General features: G+C 40.2%; 2 protein-coding genes across 25 annotated transcripts in view; one reads left to right on the top strand and one right to left on the bottom strand.

Moving 5' to 3' along the window:
• The window catches only part of Sgms1 (sphingomyelin synthase 1), a 381,142-nt gene that overhangs the window by 276,472 nt on the left and 82,976 nt on the right, over positions 1–21,694 (top strand). The window lies entirely within an intron of this gene.
• Positions 13,988–21,299, bottom strand: LOC147825637 (uncharacterized). The gene is made up of 2 exons (XM_087185567.1): positions 21,134–21,299; positions 13,988–20,753 (listed from the first exon to the last, which is right to left on the bottom strand). Exon 2 carries the CDS (start codon positions 20,747–20,749, stop codon positions 20,198–20,200), a length of 552 nt encoding a protein of 183 aa, XP_087041693.1. The 5' UTR covers positions 20,750–20,753; positions 21,134–21,299; the 3' UTR covers positions 13,988–20,197.

The following is a 21,694-nucleotide window of genomic DNA, read 5'->3' as shown; positions in this document are numbered from 1 at the left end:
TGTCCACTGTGAGAATGTTCTACATAGACACTAAGAAAGTTTGAAGAGATTTTGGGATACATTCTTGGTTAGGTGATGTTCCAGGTGTCATAAACCTGGTGGAGAAATGCTTTGCATTTGAAAAAGAGTGTGAACTACTTGAGAATAAAAGTAGAGGAATCCACAGTCAAGGAAAGAGCTGAGGCTTTAGAAATGGGGCTTTCTGCACTTTGTTCCCAGTGCTGCTGCTCTCTGATGCACCTCAGTAAGAAATGAACACACTGTCATCCCTTGATTTCTTAATTTGTACAAATAGAGATTAAAATACTTACTTCAAAGAGTTTTGAGAGAAATAGATGAATGTGGCACATAGCAGTCACTCAACAAATGTGTTATTTCTTTAAGAAAGAGTTTCTAGTGTTGTGCAAATTGAGAGGGTGGCCACTGGAAAATATTTTGGGGGCTATCAGAGTTTGAAGTGCCCCCTACAACAGAGTATGGAAAACGGGGACATTTAGAATGTGCTGCTTTTCAGAAGGCAGAAGTTTGGTTTGTTATTGGAATGTGACCATTAGTGATTTTTTTCCCATTGTTGTCTCAAATATCAGATAATTGACCCTGGCTTATGTTGTATGTCTCAAGATGAGGCCACAAGTCCCATTGAGGTCAATTATTAGGCATACGTGTTTATATCAGAGTGTATTTCATGGGAGGCCTCTGCCATTGGTCTGGTCGCACAACTAATTATCACCACTGTGAAGCAGCACAGTTGCTGGGCAGCGGCACTGTAAGTTGGTCACAACATGATGAGCCATGTCACTTGGGAGTTTCTTGCCCAGGTGTCCTCTGGCCTTGGTGTGTGCCCCATATCATTTAGTTTACTTATATTATTCTTGGCCATGAGACAGAATCGGAGGACTTTGCAGATGTTCATTATTGCTTAATGCATCCTGCTCACATACAGATATTGACAGATTTGTACTAAAGAACAGTCAATACATACACTTCTTATTTGTTCCGCACAAAATTAAGCTTTTTTCATGTTTTCTTCTGCATAGTAAGATACCTATATACGTGCTGATGAAAGCTAATGTAGAATACGTACTGTGTGCTAGTTCTAAGTGCCATGAGTGTATAATATACTCAGTTAATCTTTACAAATATATAGTGCAGGTGCTACTATTGTGAATTTGAGGCAAAAACAAAAATGGCAGCACAGAGTGGTTAAGTGATTTGCTCAAGGTCTCAACAGAAAGTAAGCAGAAGAGACAAGATTACAATCTGGGCTATCTGACTCCAGAATTTTTTGACCATTATACAAATCTTCTCCATTACAAAAGGGTAGACAATTCTGCTGAAAATATGTACAAAACAACATAAACAACTATATAAATCCAGTTTAACCAGCGATAGCCACCTTAGCACCTTGGTACAGATTTGTAGATTCCTTCCCTGAATTTTGTTGGAAACCTCTCCTTTTGGTCATTTCTGCTTCCAAAGGTAAGTATAATGAAGAATTTGGTATTTATCTTTGCAAAACAGAGATACAGTCATACACATTGTACATACATAGATAACACACATTTCTCATATATCCTAGTAATGTATGTGCATTATTCTACTAGGCACACCTTCTCACTATATCCTGGATATATTTCTATGTCATTGGATATAATCTTTTGTGTGTGTTTTGTTTTTGTGTTTGTGTTATTTATTTATTTGAGATAAAGTCTCATTATGTTGCCAAGCTGGTCTGAAACTTGTGGCTTCAAACGATCCTCCTGCTTCAGCTTTCCAAGTATCTAGTAGGTGCCACAAATAGGTGCCACCACACCTGTCTACACTTTTTTGTTTTTTAATTGACTACTTTATATGGAGGATGGCTATACTGTAATTTCTTTCAGTCTACCATTTTCTTTGATAGACCTTTAAATTGTTTTAACATTTTCTCTATCATTTTCATATATTCAATTTTCTTCCTTTAAAATTCAGATTATTAGAAAACATAGGGATGGACATTTTTAAATCTGAATTTTGAGCACATTGTTACTTAGTTACCTTCTAGTCTCAATCAAAAAGCTAAATCCGAATGATCACCCTATCACTTAGGGAAGGGGAAAAAATACTGTATTGTAATTGTACAATTCAGTGAATTGTAGTAAATTTATTCAGTTTTGCAAACAGCACCATAAGTCAGTCTTAGAACATATCCATCACTCCAGTAAGATTCTTCTTACCCTTTTACAGTTCATCCCTACTCCCATCTCAGCCCCAGGCAACCACTAATCTACTTTCTCTCTATAGATTTGCTGTGGTGGACATTTTTCTACCCTGTCACATTTAAGAATTTGATATCCATGAATAATATTTCTCTTCTTATTTTTTTAATAATTTGGCTCCTATAAAACTCCTGGCTAGAATTGCTCCTTGTATTAGGGCTCAATATTGTCTTGAATAATAATTACATAGTAATAGTTACATTTCTTCCATTCCACAGAGAATTTTACTTCCATTTCACAGAGACACTGTCTCTATGGCTTGAGATTTCCTGAGTAATAATTAAATTAAAAGTGAATTATTGAATGAATGTCAGCATTAGTTACTTTCTTCAAATGGTGGCTTGATAATAATTGTTACCCTTAGCTAGATTAAGAACTGAATATTCCTTGGTTTCACAATGACATGATACCAAAACACAAGGACTTATTTGATTCTCAACCTGTGAGAAATAATAATTTTCAGTCATAACATGCCCTAAACTTGTTTGAGACTAGTGCTAGCTTCAAATTGCTCAGAAAGATTGCGTGACTCATTTGTACTAAATAACTGTGTAGTGTTAGAAGTGTTAGAAGTTTTTAAACATCATTAAATGATTTTATTGCCATTATAAATCATTTTAAATTAAGGATAGTTTCAATATTTAACATTTTACCCTTGGATAACATGATCAGATTCAAAGTCATCTGGTACTTCTTGGAAGTATGTATGTATGTATATATGTATGTATTTTTAGACAGTGTCTCACTATGTAGTTCAGATTGGCCTCTAACCCTAAACAACCCTCTTTTCTCAGCCTTCCAAGTGCTGGGATTATAGGTGTGTGCCACCATGCCCAGCTCCTACCAGTATTTACATACCTAGTAAATACTATACTTGTAGACCTGCTAAGAGTATGATTTTATGTATTCTGCTTTGGGGTTTTCGTTCACAGTACATACAGTTTTTAACATGTTCGTGATGGGGCTATAATTTGTATGTCTCCCTGCTGGGCAGCTGTGAACCACCAGTGGTACATGCATGACTGTCTCCTTGGGTGACATGGAACAGGTTCATTGGACAGTATAAGCCACCCAGTGGGACAGTTGTGCATGTACCACCAGTAATTCAAGACAGTGGGAATGTATCAGTTGTCATTCCAAGTGAATAATTACTATTTTCCAGAGATGTATTTTTAAGAAGCTGAGAGAAAGGAAAAAAATAACCAAACAAGCCTACCTGCCTGCTTTATTACTGAGAGAAAAATGTACAGAATGCTATTAGTCATATTCTAAAATGTTAGCACATCAGAGCACAAACCCTTAGGAAGTTTATGTCTCTGGCCCTTTGAAATGCATCTAGTAAACAGAAGTATCCCAGGTTGTACTGAAGGTCAGCAAAGGGGGCAGGATCATTGTACGTCTTTGAGGAAGATTCTGTCACCATTAAGCACTTCAAGGAACCCCTAACTCATTTGTTTTTAGTGGCTTCTTTATGAATCAGTAATTAACACTTGGGGAGAAAAATATTTTTCTTTGGAGAAAAAGACAGATTTATTTTGAATACCTTTGAAACTTGAATGGTTACCTGGGTACAGCTATTGCATTTTATCATTTTTTAGCAAGTAGGAGAGGCAGATTCTTCAGTTTGTGTTTGTCTTCTGAAGAGCAAAGCAAAGCAACATAGAGCAACTGATGCTTATCTGTAAAAGACAACTCGTGTACAGAGGCAAACAGATGTAGACATCTAAATAAACTTGGACCCTTTGTTCTTCTGTTGATTTTTAAGAATTTGTTCAGTCTTTCATGGAGGGAAGTGAGCTGTGGTCAGATGTGTATATAGTCAGGATGTTTTTAAAGGTCAGCAGGCTGTTTCTGCCCTGATCCCCACATCCAGTCCAGTGTCATGGCTGCTCTCCACTTTATAACAACTAGACCAGCCCAGCCATACTTCTCTACCTGTACCCGTCAGCATCTTCATCTTGCTTTATTGTGCATTATATACAGTGGACCTTTGAGTTACAACTGGCATGACATATGAGCAACTTGGGTTACAATCGGAATTTTAGTTTTAACTTATGAACAAAATCTTGAATTAGAACCTGAATACCACAACTTGTGCTTTCAGATGGGCTCAGATACAGATTTAACCCTTAAAGAGTTCTGGAAGGAACATTACAACATCCTTTCCCATGTTGGGTTAATTGAGGAAACCTGGATCAGTCGCTCCTCTAAGGACATTGAGATCTGCCTGGAAGAAAGTGTGGCCTAAAATTATACAGGAGAGAGACTTTGAAGCCAATTAACCAACTTGAGTTGCAACCAGCCCTCTGAAACAAATTGAGTTCATAAGTCAAGGGTCCACTGTATTTTAGAATTCATGATCCTTTTCTTGAATTTGAGAATGACAATGTAAAATAGACACCTATGGAGACCATGAACCCCTCCCAGTACTTGCAGGGCGCTCTGTTTTAAGTGAGGTCTCTCAGTTTAGAGGTCCAGCAAACCATTTCTACAATGGCAGTGATCTGCTGTTTACTAAGAATGTGCAACTTGGATCTCTAAATCCAGTAACCACATCAGGGATGTATGATTATGATTCACTGCATAATGGGTTGGTAGTATTCATATGAAAAAAATAAACAGACTTTTTGCTTTTGATTTTACTGTAATTAATTTTGTGTAAATTTGATGATATAAATCAACCAACTGATGTTCACATTTTGAATGTCCTTTACTTTCTGAGCTTCCAAGAGTGTGGCATGGAGTGGAACGCAGATCTTCAAGTAACAATGCTCTTATCCCCTTAATCTTTGTAACAGCCTTTGAGGATTCTGTGGGAGTTACTGAGGGGTGGGGATCCAGCTGTCTTTAAGCTACTTTTATTCTTGTTTAAGAGAATCTTTGGTACAGAAATGGAGGAAGGAAGAAATTGTGAAAAATAAATCCAGTTTGGAAGGAGGGATTGGATATGGGAAGGCAGACTACAAGCAGCCATGATTTATTAAGTACCTACTGTGTGCCCAGATTGTACTTGGTGCCATCTCATGTAATCCTATGAGGTAGATTGTGTTATCTTTTTTTTTTCTTGCCAAGGAAACTGGATTCTAAGTTACTATTTTCCCAAAGTTACAGGTGGAGAAGTCTAGTTCTATTTTTTAATTCGTTTGTCTTCATGCGGTAATTTAGTTTAGTTATTATGACTAGGCTGTCAAAGCAGCCTAACAATAAGGTCTAATTAAAGAATGTAAGAGCTAATTCAAGCAGCTAAGTGAAGCTTAAGAATGTAAAGAAAACATAAGAACAAAAGATAAAAGGTTAAGATAAGAATACAGTAAGTCACCATTTTACAAAGGAGTTCCATTCTGGGAGAACAGTTGTTAACATCTGATTCATTTATAAGTCTGACAGAGTGAGTCTTATACACCTTTGACACAAATATACAGTGTAAAGCACACCGGAAACACAAATGCAAAGTCCTTTCCTATTCGTGAAAGTTCACAACTCGAATGTTCGTAAGTCAGCAACTTTCTCTAGAGAAACAAAGACCTTTCCTCTGAGGAAGGAGGCTCTTAATCCTTAGGACTCCACATAATTAACAGCTCCTCCCTACATCTGGGCTGAACTTCCAGAAATACTGAAAATTCAAAGTAACCAAGTTTCTTTGAACTCGGTTTCTTGTAAACCAGCTAAATAACTAATTTCCTTTAAATCCAAAAGCCACAAATCTACCTCTTTAAAACAAGTCCTGGCTCTCTGCCTACCTGTATAAGGCCAAGACAAAGAAAGCACATTGGACTTCTGTCCCCTCTTGGTAGGTATTTAAGACCTTTTTTTCTTCTTATTTCTAAAAGACACTCTCATAAATTCCTCCTTTTGTCCATGATTCTGTTCTTCAACTTAATGAGACAAAGAGCTTGGATTTATACAGAATTAACTGTTTCAGAATGACCAAGCTGTTCTTTGCTTTCCCTGGTTCCAGAATATCTCCCCTTCCATGGTTCTGAAAATTTTCATTTCCCTTTGAATACTCTTGAACTGCTGGCACTAAGCATGATCACAGATGGTGATCATGGATCTTCTAAAATGGAAGCATCCTAGGGAATAGAAACCTTTGCCTTGCTTTGCTCAACTCCTGCTGCAGAGACCTGGATTGGGCTGGAGGGATTGTATGAGTGAAAGAAAGAGGAGGAGCAAAGGCAGTATTTAAACTTGGACCACCAGATGGTTGGCCTGGGAACCCCACTATAAGGGACTTAGGGAAAGACACTCTTGAGGAGATGACCATTAACAGATGAGATTTCATCCAAGCCAAAGTCCTTCCCCTCGTTCATTTTATTTAAAGTTTTTCATCAAGCAAAGGGAAAAAATGCAGTAAGATGGCCCAGACCTTGATGTAACTCTTCTTAGTGTAACCGGGATCAGTAGTGGAATGACCATTCAGTTAAGAGTGGAAGTAATAGAAAATGATACACACCTATCATAAATGTTTTATTAATGTTTAGTGTTTTTTCAATCTTTTACATAGTGTCAAGGAATTTTTCTTTGAACACTGGTGCTCTGATTTGTTCTGTTTGTTCTCTTCCCTCACAGACCACACCTGTAATGCCTCATTAACAATATCCACTCTTATTTCTTTAAAATGGTTCAAGAACATTAAAGCTTTCAGACCAGCCTATTACCAAAACCATCAAGATTCTATCACTTTTCACCCTCCCCTAGAATATTTAAGTGATCTCAAACTAATTTTGTAGGGATCTTTTAGCCACAATATTTACCTTTATCAATTTTCTAATGTATTCAGTTTTGTGGAAATAACAGCTCTTTGTTTTCACACTTATGTTTAATTGATTGCTTAATATTTGATCATATTATGTAATAGTAAAAACAAGTACAACCTGTATAAACAGGTTTGGAAGCAAACACAGTTGCATTACACATGGACTGATGGGAAAGGAGTGGCCAGGCCTGAGTTAGCTAATACCAACAACAGTGAGCAGTTGCTTCGTCATCATGTCTCACTGTGGAAGTGATCATCCAGTCTGAGGGTTAAGTAGAGATTGGTTAAGCGAACTCCAACTGGTTTAATAGAGTCCTATACCCACTCCTGCACAGTTTAATGAAACTATATTACATATATCTCATGGACCACAACAACCTATTTAACTTGATTTTCATGTGAATTGCATCTTGAATTGTAAATATGGAATATTGATAGTAGTAACCCTTTGTTTAGTTTTTCTTACTAAAACAAAATACTGGGGCAGGTTTCTTATAAAGAAAAGAGGTTTATTTAGCTCACCAAGATTGGGCAGTCCCACCAGTTTGGCGCCTGTTGAGCACCTAAGTGTGGATGGCATCATAAAGCAGGAATATGAAGAAGTGGAAGCCATCACATGGCTAGACAGGAAGTCAAGGGTTGGGCTTGCCTCTTCTGAAAACTCACTCTTGAGAAATAATTAAGGGTCTTATGAGAACTATCTTAATCTATTTGGAGAGCTGTGTTTTCAGTGAGCTAATAACATCCCTTTACACCCTACTTCTCTAAAGACTACACTAGGAACCAAGCTTTTATTACTAAATGAGAGACCAAGCTTGTGGGAAAACTACATCTAAACTGTAGCACTGTGAAGGTGTTTTTGGGGGGTCTAATCATAAAAAAGCACTGTAGGGCCAGAGAGAGCAGGGAAAAAAATTGGCTTTCAACCCAGAGTTTGATATCTCTTGACTAAAGCAACAGGGTCATTATATGAGAGCTGACTCAAGTGTCACCAGAGAACTTCTGCCAAGTTCTTCCAGTTTTATAAAAGCTAAAAGAAGTCTGCAGATTCCTTTGACAACATTATTCTATATATAATAATATATAGAATATATGCTGTAGTTGCCTTGATCATTTGGTTCATTACTTGACTGGCATTAAACAATCACAATCATTAACTTTAGTATTTTTACTATTTTGTCAGGCAGAAAAGATTTCATACCACATATTAGTTGCTAAACAATTTGGCATGGGATGAAAAGCAAAAAACCTGGAGAAAAAATAACTTAGAGTGGGTCTAACACTCTTAAATTGAGGTTAAGGTTGACTTGTATTCCTGCCTGTGGAATTGAGTTAGATGAGTTAAAAGTCATAGGCAGCTTTAAAAGACATTTTTTCTTGTTGCATACTTAACAAAACCATTTCTATTTCATGGTACCTGTCACCAGAATTTGTACAAATCTGTTTTAAATAGCACAGCCTTTGAGAAACCCACAGTATTGATAGGAATGATTGAAAGTCAAATGGGTTTTCCAACTGGAAATAACTCTTGAATGAGGCTGTACAAAGTCTGCCTTATCATGTGCCACCAAATATGACACAATGCATGTATAGTTTCAGGGGAGGGCCATCATTTATGCCATACCTGCATTGTTATCTCTGAGTCTCATGTTCCCTAAAGTAGGAATTCATGTGGCTGGCGATGGAGGTTTTCTTTTAATAACTTTCTTTTAATACTATTGGATATGTGAGATCAACACTCAGACTCTTCCAGTACCAACTCTGGATCTTTAGATTCAAACCATTTGCTAGATTTGGCCCACCATACATTTGGCCCACCATACATTTGGCACAGAGATTTCTGGTTGCTAAGGCAAAATGAGAAACACCATGAGATTTATATTATCCATAAGATAGGAGCTATTATTCAAGAAAAGAAAACTTCTATTAAAAACTTTAGAGAGAAGAGACGCCAGAGGGGATGTAAATAATTTTCTCCTTTTAGCGCACAGGATTGTCCTGTATGGTAGTTTTCTGCCCTCCTTTTGTAGTTTCTATAGTGATAGGATATATGACGCAGGTGGCAAAGGTCAGGATTCCAAACATTTAGGTAATGAGGACCTTACTCTGGGCAGATAAACTGACCACAGTGTCCCTAGAATATATAAGATCAAAGGAAATTCTTTGGGGTTTGGACTTTTATCAGCTTACCTACTAACTGTTTTAAGCTGTTCTGCTAATATTTTTAGCTGCATCTCGGTTGTCCATGCCAACATAAAGATATTTTGCCAAGACAACTTTTTACCACTTTGAGAGAAGGGTATCAGGAAAGATCCACAGTCTAATTGTATTCCTAATAATTGGTCTCACAATTCAGGGCCTTCATCAACCCTAGCAATCAGTTAGGTGACAGATCAGTAATTTAATGAAATCGATTTCCCAAGAATAGTGTGTCTTTTTTGACTTGCCTATTCATCTGCTACTGTAGTATTTCTCAGATATTTCCTGGCTTTCTTCTCTGCGTGTGGAGCTAGAAAGAAAATTATAGAGCAAGGCAATGCAGGGTGAGTGACTTAAGTGCAGAGTAAACTTGATTTGTGTGTCTTCCCATTAAAGGCGATGGCTTGGTCGTCCTTGCTTTTTATCACTTGTCATATGTGAGGCATTCTTTTTGATATTTTTTTGTTTGTTTTTCATTCTCTGTGTTATAAATGTTGACTAAATCTGGTCTCGTTAGTCTGAGAGAATGGGCATGAGCAGTAGGCAAAAGTCCTACCAATGCTGGAGAGTGTCAGGTGGGTGATACTTGGGTGCATTTACAGAGTCACATCCCACTTTGTTCAGTGACTCGTATCTGAATGGACAGTTTATTACCAAGTTGGTCTCCTCACAAATGTTGGTGAATGCATGCAGCTTGATGAACATAGCTTTGGCTTGCTGTATACAGTGGCTCCTCTGCTTAGTAGTTGTGTAACATCAGCTGACTTACTTTTTTATTTCATCCCCCCACCAAACGTAAGTTCTTAGATTCGATTTTTCTTCTTGTTTTTCTGAGTGCTTTACGTTTGTGTGTATGCATCTTTTTTTTAACAAATTGGGTTCAATATATAAAGAATTGAAAAAAATCAGACCCCCCAAATTCAAAGACCCAATTCAAAAATGGGCATCCGAAATGAACAGACATTTCTCAAAGAAGTAAAAGCAGCAAATAAATATATGAAAAAATGTTCACCATCACTGGTCACTCGAGAGATCCAGATGAAAACAACACTGAAATTCCACCTCACCCCAGAAAGAATGGCTGCTATCATGAAATCAACCAATAACAAATGCTGGTGGGGGTGTGGGTAGAAAGGAACCCTTCTCCATTGTTGCTGGGAGTGTAGACTGGTGCAACCACTGTGGAAATCAGTATGGAGAACTCAGAAGAACTAGGACTAGAGGTCCCATTTGACCCAGCTATTCCCTTGCTGGGTATCTTCCCCAAAGAATTAAAAGAAGCATACCACAGAGATATATGTGCACCTATGTTTATAGCGGCACAGTTTGTAATAGCTAAAGCTTGGAAACAACCCAAGTGCCCATCAACTGGAAACTGGGTAAAGAAGATGTGGTTTTTTTATAAAATGGAGTACTACTCAGCCATAAAGAACGAGAAACTAGAGACATTTATAGCTAAATGGCTGCATATTGAGGCCATACTCTTAAGTGAAATAAATAGGACACACATGTAAATACCGAATAGTTTCTCTAGTGTGAGAAACTGAAAGTGTAAATAAGGATGAAAATGATTAAAATGAATAATTGATAATTTGAAACAGGAAAGGTCCAAAGGTGTAGGGGTGGTGGGAGGGGAAGAGAAAAGGGAAGAAGGGAAAGGAAAAATTATGAGAAAAGAAAAAAAAAGGAAACAAAATCTATGTAAATAGGGAAGGGTGGAGGGGATGAAGGGTGCACAGGTAATGGGGAAAAAATAAGAACCAAGATTCATCATGTATAGGTACAAACACCCAATGATAAATGTAAATGTATTATATACCTAAAATGTACCAATAAAGAAATTTTAAAAAATTTTAGAAAATGACAAATTGGGCTCATACCAGATTAAATTTCAGTTTAGGAATCTTATGGCAATTTTTAAAATGAAACATGAATAGTGAAATGTTTCCATATCCTCATAAATCCAGTGTTAACAATCAACTTTCTGTGATTCTTGTTCTTTCTTTCCTCTTCTCTTATTTGTTCTGGAGGAGAGAGGGGGACAGTATTTTAAAACATATCTCTGATATACTATTTCACTCCTTTGTTCTCTTGTTATTCAATTATTTACTTTTTGCCTGTTGAAATTTTGTCTGTTTCTGAAATAACACTGGGCTGTGCCTTGTGATATTATAAAGCGCATCTTTCTGGTGACCTTGTCCTTTGCATGGTGCTTTTTTGGGGTGGTCTACAGGGATCCTGAGGAGGACCAACCTCCAGGAATGGGGTTCCTGTCTCAGTTTCTAGGAAAACTGAGAGGTAAGACTGCTGATACCTCCCAGCCTTACAGAGTTAGGTGAAAGGCTGGGCATTTATTATATGATGCTACGTTTGAAACAGTATTACATATTAACTCATCAAGTCATGACTTTGCATAGTAACTCTCTAAAGGGATGTAGCTAGATCCTGTTTTATTTTTGTAATTACTTAGAAAACTATTCATGTTATAAAATAATCATTGGTAAATTTGCCATCCTTTGGGTATAGTAATAATCTATTTGTGCAACATTTCAATTTTTAAAGTTTTCTCTACATGTTACATATTCATGTATTACAGTAGCATTTTTTTATATTATTTCATTGGTACATTTTAGGTATACAATATAATGACATTCATCATTGGAAATTTGCACCTTTACATACTCTCTTGGTTCTTATTTTTTCCCCCTCCCCCTGCCCTCCCTTCAACTCCTCCATCCCTCCCTATTTACAAAGATTTTGTTTCCATTTTTTCATTTTTTCATATTAATTCCATTCCCTTCTTTCCTTTCCCCTACCCCTCCCACTTCCCCTTCCCCTTCTCCTTTGCCCCTTTTCTTCCTATTTCACATTATCTATTATACCTTTTAGTCCTTATTTACACTTTCAGTTTCTCACACTAGAGAAACTATTCAGTATTTATACATGTGTGTCCTGTTTATTTTGCTTAAAAGTATCACCTCAATGTGCATCCATTTAGCTATAAATGTCTCTAATTTCTCATTTTTTATGGCTGAGTAGTACTCCATTTTATTAAAAAACCACATTTTCTTTTTCCAGTCTCCAGTTGATGGGCAATTGGGCTGCTTCCAAGTTTTAGCTGTTACAAATTGTGCTGCTATGAACATGGGTGCACATAAATCACTGTGGTATGCTTCTTTTAATTTTGGGGGGAAGATACCCAGCAGGGGAATAGCTGGGTCAAATGGGGCTTCCAGTTCTAGTTCTTTGAGGTATCTCTATACCGATTTCCACAGTGGTTGCACCAGTCTACACTCCCACCAGCAGTGGAGCAGGGTTCCTCTTTCCTCACAGCCCTGCCAGCATTTATTATTGGTTGATTTCATGATAGAAGCCATTCTTTCTGGGGTAAGGTGGAATCTCAGCGTTATTTTCCTTTGCATCTCTCAAATGACCAGTGATATTGAACATTTTTTCATATGTTTATTTGCTATTTCTACTTCTTTCACAGCAGCACTGTAAGGAAGGAAAAGTTTTAAATTCTTCTCAAGGGTGAAAGTGAATATGTAGGGAAAGAGACAAGTGACTCAGCATTAGGCCTTCTGTCCCCTAGCCTAGATAATCTTTCTCTTTGAAATATGTTTTGAGATCTTTGTAATATATTTTGAAACTGGAATGTGCCCTTTTTTAATACTTATTGTGCCTGATATTTGGGGAGTTCCCAACACCTGTGACAAGGTCCTAGAAATGCTTGTTGATGTCCTATTCCGTGGCAAGACCAGGGCAGCCAGTACAACCCTTCTTGGAGCTGTTTTGTTCCTGACATCACTGATTCTTCCCGTGACCTTGTTCTCTGCCCCTGGGCAGCTTCCCAAAGGCAAGCTGTCACCATTGCCTTGGGGCACCCAGTAATTACTGTGGCACAGTGGAATTCATTTGAACCTAAACTGTCCTACATTTTTCTTGGAGACTAGCAATATCTTGATTCAGTGGAGAAATAGTTTTGAGATTTCTCTACCCCCACGGAAATTTTGTTGCCGGCACCAGATTGCTCATTTCCTTTCAAAATGAGTAATTAAAAGATTTTAAAAATATCTATATTTGAGCATTCTATTGGTTTAAGTTCCTTGAGGGAATAGATTCTACAGAGTTTATGCTTTCTTCAGGGAATTATTATTGTAGCAATCTAAAAGTTGGTGTACTGTATTTCTCCTAAAGATACTGTATTTTCTTTCACCAGTTAAAATTGGTCTTCTGCCAGAGTGCCTTCCCTGCTGCAGATATAGTTCATAAAACATGATTTATGCATTTGATTTAGGGACATTACTTATTTGCGCTACCAAACAATTTAAGAATTGAATATAATTTCAGTGTAGATATCATAACCATTGTCTGTTATTCAAGAACTTCTTTATGCAAAGTTGATTAATATAGTTTCTTTGCAAAAAAGTGAGGGCAAACCAACTAAAATTAAGGATAATGTGAGATACGGAATACTGTAAACAGTAGTCAGTGCTTTTTTCAAACATATAAAGTAGTCAAAATGGCTGGGTAACCAAATATTGTCAAACTAAGGTTCTAGTCTTAATAAATATACACAGCTTATCTGCAATAAGAACATCAAAAAATGTGCAAATTAGGTGGTGATACATGCCTATAATCCTGGCTACTTGGCTGAGGCAGGAAATCACAAGTTTAAGGCAATCCTGGGCAACTTAGCACATCTCAAAATTTAAAAATACATTGAAAGGACTGGGGATATAACTCAATACTCCCCAGTTTCAGTCCCCAGTAGGATAGTGAGGCAGGTTGCTTTTCCACATCAGTAATAAAGTCTTTTTTTGTTTGTTTGCTTGATGTTGTTTTATGTCCCTCCCGCATTCGTTCTTTAGTTATGTGTAAGACCGAGGGCCTTACCAAACGCTCCGAGGAACTGACGGCAGCGAAGAACACCTGGGAAGGAACACACCGGACAAGTTGGAAAGTAAAACAGACCTTTATTAGTCTGGCCAGATGGCACTCCCAAAGCAAAATAGCTTAGAGAGGCAACTGGCTCAGAGTCCGAGGCTGTTCTTATAGGGGGTTGAGGGGGAAGTTAACATATAGAATTAAAGAAAAGGGTGTAGGGGACAGGGGAAGGGGACGTTACCAGAACTTCTGCAGTGAGTCCTGGTCTCCTGAGAGCCACGGCAGCACACGGTGAATTACAGGAAAGGTAGAAAATTGAGACTGAGAAGAAGGTGAGCTTTGGGTCTCATCAGTGCTCCTCTGGGCGGCAAAGATAAAAGCCCCCAGCTTACCACACCTTTTATTCAGTACCTCGTAACAAATGACTTGCAGAGAATTCAGTACATCGGGAGAAACAAATGTAACAAATGACTTGCAGAGAGTTCAATAGTTCACGTTGGGATATAGAAGGTGTAACAGAAGGCTCGCAGAGAGTTCAGTACATCTCGGGCAAACAAGATGTTAACAGTCTAAGAACAACGAGGAACTGAGCAGATGTTTGTTCTCCCAGGATGTTTCTTGTCCTGGAGAATCACAGCATCACTGGATCACTGAAGTCTCAGTTGTGACCGGAGGCCAAACTGGAGTTATTCTGTAGCTGGGCTGTAGGCAAGAGAACTAGGCTAACCAAATGATTTTCCCCTAGAATTATGTAGCATTGCTCCCAACAAAAGGGGACAAAGGTTAGTGGTCGACTGTCACGTATTAATGGTCAGCAGACATTTGCAGCTTGTTCTATAGTTTGTGGTGTCCGGAACATCAGTTCTGGGCAAACAAGGAGTTGAGTAGTTTACTTTGGGACTTTAGGTGTGTTACAGATTTTATCTAGTGTCCCAAAACTAACAAGCATCTTTATCCATTAACTCACATTTAATCACAGTGGGGCTGGAGAAAAGGAACAAAGGTTATGTAGTCCCACATTCCCCACTGATTTTTGGAACTTAAGTAATCTTTTGCACAAATGTAGGCATCCATTGTATGCAACAACATGACAATAATAAGCATGTACACACAACTATGATGACAAGAAAAAGTTGTTTTAACCATTGTAGGTTGGGCAACCATGAAGTTAACCATTTGAACAAGTCCCTGCCATCCTCATTATATATTCTTTGAGCCAGATCTTCTAATTGTTTTACCTTTTCTTCGATCTTTGGACCATTATCAGTAAGATTGAAACAACACATATTTTTTACTCTTTTACAACCTTGGTGGTGGAGGAGCAACAAATAGTCTATTGTTGCTCTATTATCTAAGATTGCCTGTCTCTGTTTCTGTAACTCTTGGTTAATTAATGCCAAGGCTGATGAGGTAGCATTTAACCCTTTGACCACCTTGTAAGCTAATTTTTGTACTGCCTTTTCAGCATGGACTCCTATAGAAGGCAGGGCAACAAAAGATGCTATCATGGTTATTACTTAAGCATCTGTTAACAGACCTACGTCATCATCACATCCTGGTGCAGTGTAAGGTGACCAACGTTTAGTTCTGTTAGGCACAATCAAATCAGTTCTGTCTGGCAACACTACAGCTAGATGACTCAAACAGCAACGGGTCTTGGTTAAATTTGCTGGAATATAATTAAAGGTTATTCCTTCACAGGTATAAAACCATCCTGTGGGCAGGCGGATATGGCAATTGTTACACACAATTTTTTGTTTTATATGACAGGACATCCCTTTTGACCATTTTATTCTCAGACATTTGGTTGTACAATTTTCATACATAGCACATTCAGTTTTGTTTGACGTAATTACCTTGGGTGTATATAATTGGACAGCATTTTTAGGTTTACGGCAGGTGTCATGCCCCCAATTATAACTATCCATGTAAGTAAGATTTTTTTCCTGGGATGTCCTTAAATAGGGTATAGGGTCGTATTAATTCTAAAGAGGTGCATGCTGGAATGAGACAGCTTCCCAGCACATAATGGAAATTTACATCAACATTTAAGCAGAATTCAGACAAGTTAAGTGAGTTTGCCAATTGAATCCATACATTTTTTGTGTGATCTAGTCCTCTTGGGGGCAATACTGCCAGTGTCCCAGAGAATATTATCGTTAAGGTGAAACATCTCCAACCCATTCCAGTCTTAGCTTTTGGTCGCCTGGTTGGCTGGTAACCTTCCATTTATCCTTTTTTTTTTTTTTATGTCGGTGGGGGGTCCTGCCTTTAGATGGTTGCGATGTATTCAGGCAGAATGTCCAGCCATCTTTACCGCCAAGGGAGTTGACAGGACAACAGGAACCGCTCCCTTCCAATGAGGTTCCAGGGTCTTGGAATCAAACCTGTGAATAAAAACCAAATCTCCCGGCTTATAGGGTAAAGGTTGTAAAGGTTTATCATTTGGACTAGTCATTTTCTTTTGTAATGTCTCATGTAGCTCTGACTGAAGCTGATGAACTGCCTTTAAGGACTTAAGGAGTCGAAGGTGGGAAAATTTTTCCTTTAATTTTACATCTATTAATGGAATGATTGGGGGAGATAGCCCATAAACAATCTGGAAGGGGGACAGATTCAGGGGAGGCTTGGGAGTGCACCTCATTCGGAGGAGGGCAAAAGGGAGAAGCTCTACCCAACCTAGTTCAGTCTCCAAGCATAATTTAGTCAGAATCTCCTTTAAAGTTCGATTTGTTCTACCTGTCCTGAACTTTGAGGCCTATAGGCACAGTGTAGATTCCACTTTATTCCAAGGATATTATTAATTAACTTAGATATCTTAGCTGTAAAGGCTGGACCATTGTCGGACCCCAGAGCTAAGGGCAAACCAAAATGGGGAACTATTTCTGTCAGGAGCTTTTTAACTGTTACTTTCGCTGTATCTCTCTTAGTGGGGTATGTTTCTACCCCTGAAAATGTATCCACAAAAACTAGCAGGTATTTGTACCCATACATGCCAGGCTTTATTTTAGTAAAATCCAACTCCCAATGTTCTCCTGGAGTTAGTCCTCTGTTTCGGACCCCAGGGGGCCCGGTTACCCGATTAGCATTTACCTTGAGGCAGGTGGGGCATCGTCTCACCATGTCCTGGGCCTTTTGGGCTAATCCCTGGCTGACGAAATGGGGTCGTAAGGCAGCCATCATCCTTTTCTCACCGAGGTGGGTGGACTCATGTAGTTCTCGCAGCAACGTGTCTGCTACAGTGGCTGGGAGCACCACCTTTCCCTCCTTAGTCGTCCACCACCCATGTCTTCCTCGAGTCCAACATCTCCTGTTCATTTCCATTATCTCCTTGTCTGTATATTCAGGTTTTTCTGGGAGTACTGGTGTGGGAAGCAGAACCATTTGTTTCCCCACTGATTTTTGGGCTGCTTGTCTTGCTGCCTGATCAGCAGCATTATTACCAATCACCTCAGGGCTTGACCCCTTTTGGTGCCCACGGCAATGGATGATGGCAACCTCTTGGGGCAACCAGATGGCTTGTAGCAGTGTCAATATCTCAGTCTTATTTTTAATTTCCTTCCCTTCGGAGGCTAGCAGCCCTCTGTTCTGATAAATCTCCCCATGTACATGGGCGGTGGCCAAAACATAACGGCCATCAATGAATATATTTATCCTTTTTCCTTTTCACAATTCCAGAGCCTTAGTTAAAGCAATCAGCTCAGCCCTCTGTGCTGATGTTCCTTGAGGTAGCCCCTGCTCCCATTCCACCTGTTGGTCCTGGTTGACCACCGCTGCTCCAGCATACCGTACACCATCACAAACGAAACTGCACCCATCAGTATAGAACATTATCTGTGCGTGGCGGAGGGCCTGGTCCGTCAAGTCTGGAAGTCCTCCCCTTGAGTTTTCAAGAGTCTCGAGGCAATCATGGATGGGCATTTGTTCATCAGATTCTGGGAGTAGAGTAGCCGGATTGAGGCTAGCGGTGGTGGCAAACTTAATGCATGGCTGTTCTAATACGAGTCCTTGATATTGTAACAGTCTGGCATTAGACAGCCATTTGCTAGGTGAGCTATTCAACAAGGGCCCAATGGCATGGGGAGTGATCAAAGTTAAATCCTGTCCAAAGGTCAATTTGTCAGCCTCTCGGGTTAAAGCAGCTGCTGCTGCTACTGTCCTCAAACAAGTAGGCCACCCTCAGGCCACTGGGTCCAGCTTCTTTGAGAGGTATGCCACAGGCCGCTTCCATGGCCCCAAAAGCTGAGTAATCACTCCCTTAGCCACTCCATTTTTCTCTGTCACATACAAGGTAAAGGGTTTGTTTAAGTCTGGCAATGCCAGGGCTGGTGCCGATGCAAGTGCAGTCTTAAGCATTTGAAATGCATGCTGGCAAGCCTCAGTCCATTCGAGGGGTGTATTTCCTCCTGCAGTGGCCTCATGCAGGGGTTTGGCAATCTCAGCAAAGCCAAGAATCCAAATCCTGCAATAGCCAACTGCCCCTAGAAACTCTCGCACCTATTTCTTTGAGTCTGGCTTCAGAATCTGGAGAATTGCAGATACTCTCGATTCTGCCAGCCTCCTCTTTCCCTTTTCAAGAATATAGCCCAAGTAGGTTACCTTGGTTCGGCAGAGTTGAGCTTTCTTCCAGGACACCCAATATCCCAGTTCCTGGAAGGCTTTCAGGAGGCCCTCGGTGGCTGCAGTGCATTCTTTATTGGTTGAGGTCGACACCAGGAGGTCATCAACATACTGAAGAATAGTCGCCTAGGGAAACACTTTTTTTACCTCTTGTAGATCTTTGCTGAGGGCTTCCCCAAACAGAGTGGGGGAGTTTTGAATCCCTGCGGCAGCCGGGTCCATGTCAGCTGTCCGGTTTTTCCGGTGTCTGGGTCAGTCCATTCGAAAGCAAAGAGGGGCTGGCTCACAGGTGCTAGAGGCAGGCTGAAAAACGCATCTTTAAGGTCTAATACTGAGTACCACACATGACCAAGAGGGATGAGACTCAACAGAGTATAGGGGTTTGGTACTGTTGGGTGAATGGTCTCCACCCGGCTGTTTACTTCCCATAAATCCTGTACCGGTCTGAAGTCTGAGGTGCCAGGCTTCCTCACAGGAAGCAGGGGTGTATTCCAGGCAGATTGGCAAGGGACCAAGATGCTGGCTTCCTGGAGTCGGTGGATGTGTTTGGAGATCCCCACCTTGGCCTCGTCAATCTTTTTTATCTACTAGAAGAATCCCGTCTCTTTCTTTCTTAGTCTCTTTCTCTCTCTTTTTAACTTTTCACAATCCCTTTTATAATGGCCGTTCTCTTTGCAATATGCACATTGATCCTTCTCTAACAAGGGCCGTACTTTACTTTTATCCTCTTTTTTATTTTCTCTGTATTCCTTTCAGATAAAACCTCCATCTGCCAAGGCTGTAATGTTCGCCTTTCCTATCTTTTTAGCCATTCTATCCTCAAAAGGATCCCTATTGTTAAACACCTTCATCGCCACACTCATCAACTTTTTCCTATTCTCTCCCTCAAATCCTTCCATCCGCTGCAGTTTCTTTCTAATATCTGGGGCCGACTGAGTAACAAAAGCCAAATTAATTGCCTGTCGATTTGCAGGGGCATCTGGGTCAGTTGGAGTATATGTATGGTATGCTTCCACCAGACGCTCCAGAAAGGCAGAAGGGGATTCCTCAGGTCCTTGGAGGACCTCGCTTACCTTGCTCAAATTGGCAGCCTTCCGAGCAGCTCCCCTCAAGCCGGCTAGGAGATGCTGATGGTAGTTTTGGAGAGCTTCTCTCCCGCCCAAGGAATTAACTTGCCATGGGGGATGGGTGGACAGAAGTTTCACCTCAATACGGGCGCGCTGTTGTTTATCGAGGGGGCCCTCTGTTTCCCCTAACACTGACTTTATGGCTTGCCCTCGGATCCTTTCTCTTTCCTCGGAGGTAAAAAGAGCTTGGAGAAGTTGTTGACAATCATCCCAGGTTGGGTCATGGGTATGAAAAACAGATTCTAGGAGGGAGATCAAAGCCTGGGGTTTTTCTGAAAAAGGGGGATTTTGATGTTTCCAATTATACAAATCACTGGTAGAGAAAGGGATATAGACATAATGACCCTGTTTTATTTCCCTAAGAGGCAGAAGAGGAACTGAACTAGTCCCTTCAGTGGGAGCGCCGCTGGGACCATAAGTGGCCCTGTTCGCGTGTGGGAGAGGGAGGTTACAGAATCTGGATATTTTTCTTCTTCGGGAAGAAGAGGGTAGAAAGGGTTTCGAGATCTGGGGCCAGCTTTATCAGAGGAGGAGGATGGCTCCACATAGGGTGGAGGTCTTATAACAAGATCTGAGGGGTCAGGATCTTGTGAGAGCACCGGCTTGGGAGCCCAGATTTTGGCCTCTTGGGGTTCCCTTGGGGCCATAACCAGAATGCAAGAGTTTGTTCGCAAGGAACAACGCTGCAACCAAGCCGGAGGCTGCTGACAAGCCTGAACCCAGATATTTATACATGGAAACTGATCAGGATGGCTAGGGTACCCGGTTATCCTTTTCCATACCACCTGGCAGAGGCTCGGCTCAAAGGAGCCCTCGGCTGGCCATCCAATCTCCAAAGGCCGGCCACTCCAATTGACACAGGGAGCGAAGTTTTCCACGAGAAAATTTAACCCCATATTCATTCTCCTGTTCGGGGGGAAAAAGCCAATTTAAAATTAGTGAGAACACAATCCAGTGGAGTATTTCTGGAGCAGGATCCTCCCATCTCCACCCTGATGGTTTGGAAAGAAATACAAAATTAAAAACACACAACAGACAGGACACTAACGTACAAATGACAAGACGAACAGGCGCCACAACAAAACTGAAACTAAATCTTCCCTTATTCCTTGTCAGGAACCTTGGGGTCAGGGGAGGCTTACCGGCCCGTCAGCCACCTCACTCCTGACTTAACAAATGGTTGCAACTGGCCAAAAACTTTACCTCCAGAGGTTTTCTGAGGTCTGTGCCTGAGAGTCTCCTGCTGGATCCCGCCACAGAGTCTCAGCTGAACCAGGGTTCCTTACCTGGGGATCTCGCTGGGGCCTCCAAAATGTAAGACCGAGGGCCTTACCAAATGCTCCGAGGAGCTGACTGCAGTGAAGAACACCCGGGAAGGAACACACCAGACAAGTTGGAAAGTAAAACAGACCTTTATTAGTCTGGCCAGACGGCACTCCCAAAGCAAAATAGCTTAGAGAGGCAGCTGGCTCAGAGTCCGAGGCTGTTCTTATAGGGGGTTGAAGGGGAAGTTAACATAGAATTAAAGAAAAGGGGACAAAGGTTAGTGGTCGACTGTCACGTATTGATGGTCAGCAGACATTTGCAGCTTGTTCTATAGATTGTGGTGTCCGGAACATCAGTTCCGGGCAAACAAGGAGTTGAGTAGTTTACTTTGGGACTTTAGGTCTGTTACAGATTTTATCTAGTGTCCTAAAACTAACAAGCATCTTTATCCATTAACTCACATTTAATCACAATGGGGCTGGAGAAAAGGAACAAAGGTTATGTAGTCCCACAATGCAGTATCTGGTAAACACTGTTTAGGATTTTTCATAAGTGCGTTATCTTTAATATTTAATTTGAAG

This window comes from Heterocephalus glaber, unplaced genomic scaffold (assembly GCF_053883595.1).
Source record: "Heterocephalus glaber isolate CG9 unplaced genomic scaffold, H.glaber_assembly_v1.0 deba00001497, whole genome shotgun sequence".
NCBI lineage: Eukaryota > Metazoa > Chordata > Mammalia > Rodentia > Bathyergidae > Heterocephalus > Heterocephalus glaber.
This window is presented reverse-complemented; position numbering and strand designations above follow the sequence as displayed.

Excerpts from the sequence above, each read along its gene's own strand:
- LOC147825637 (XM_087185567.1), bottom strand. The coding sequence starts at position 20,749 with ATGAATATGGGGTTAAATTTTCTCGTGGAAAACTTCGCTCCCTGTGTC.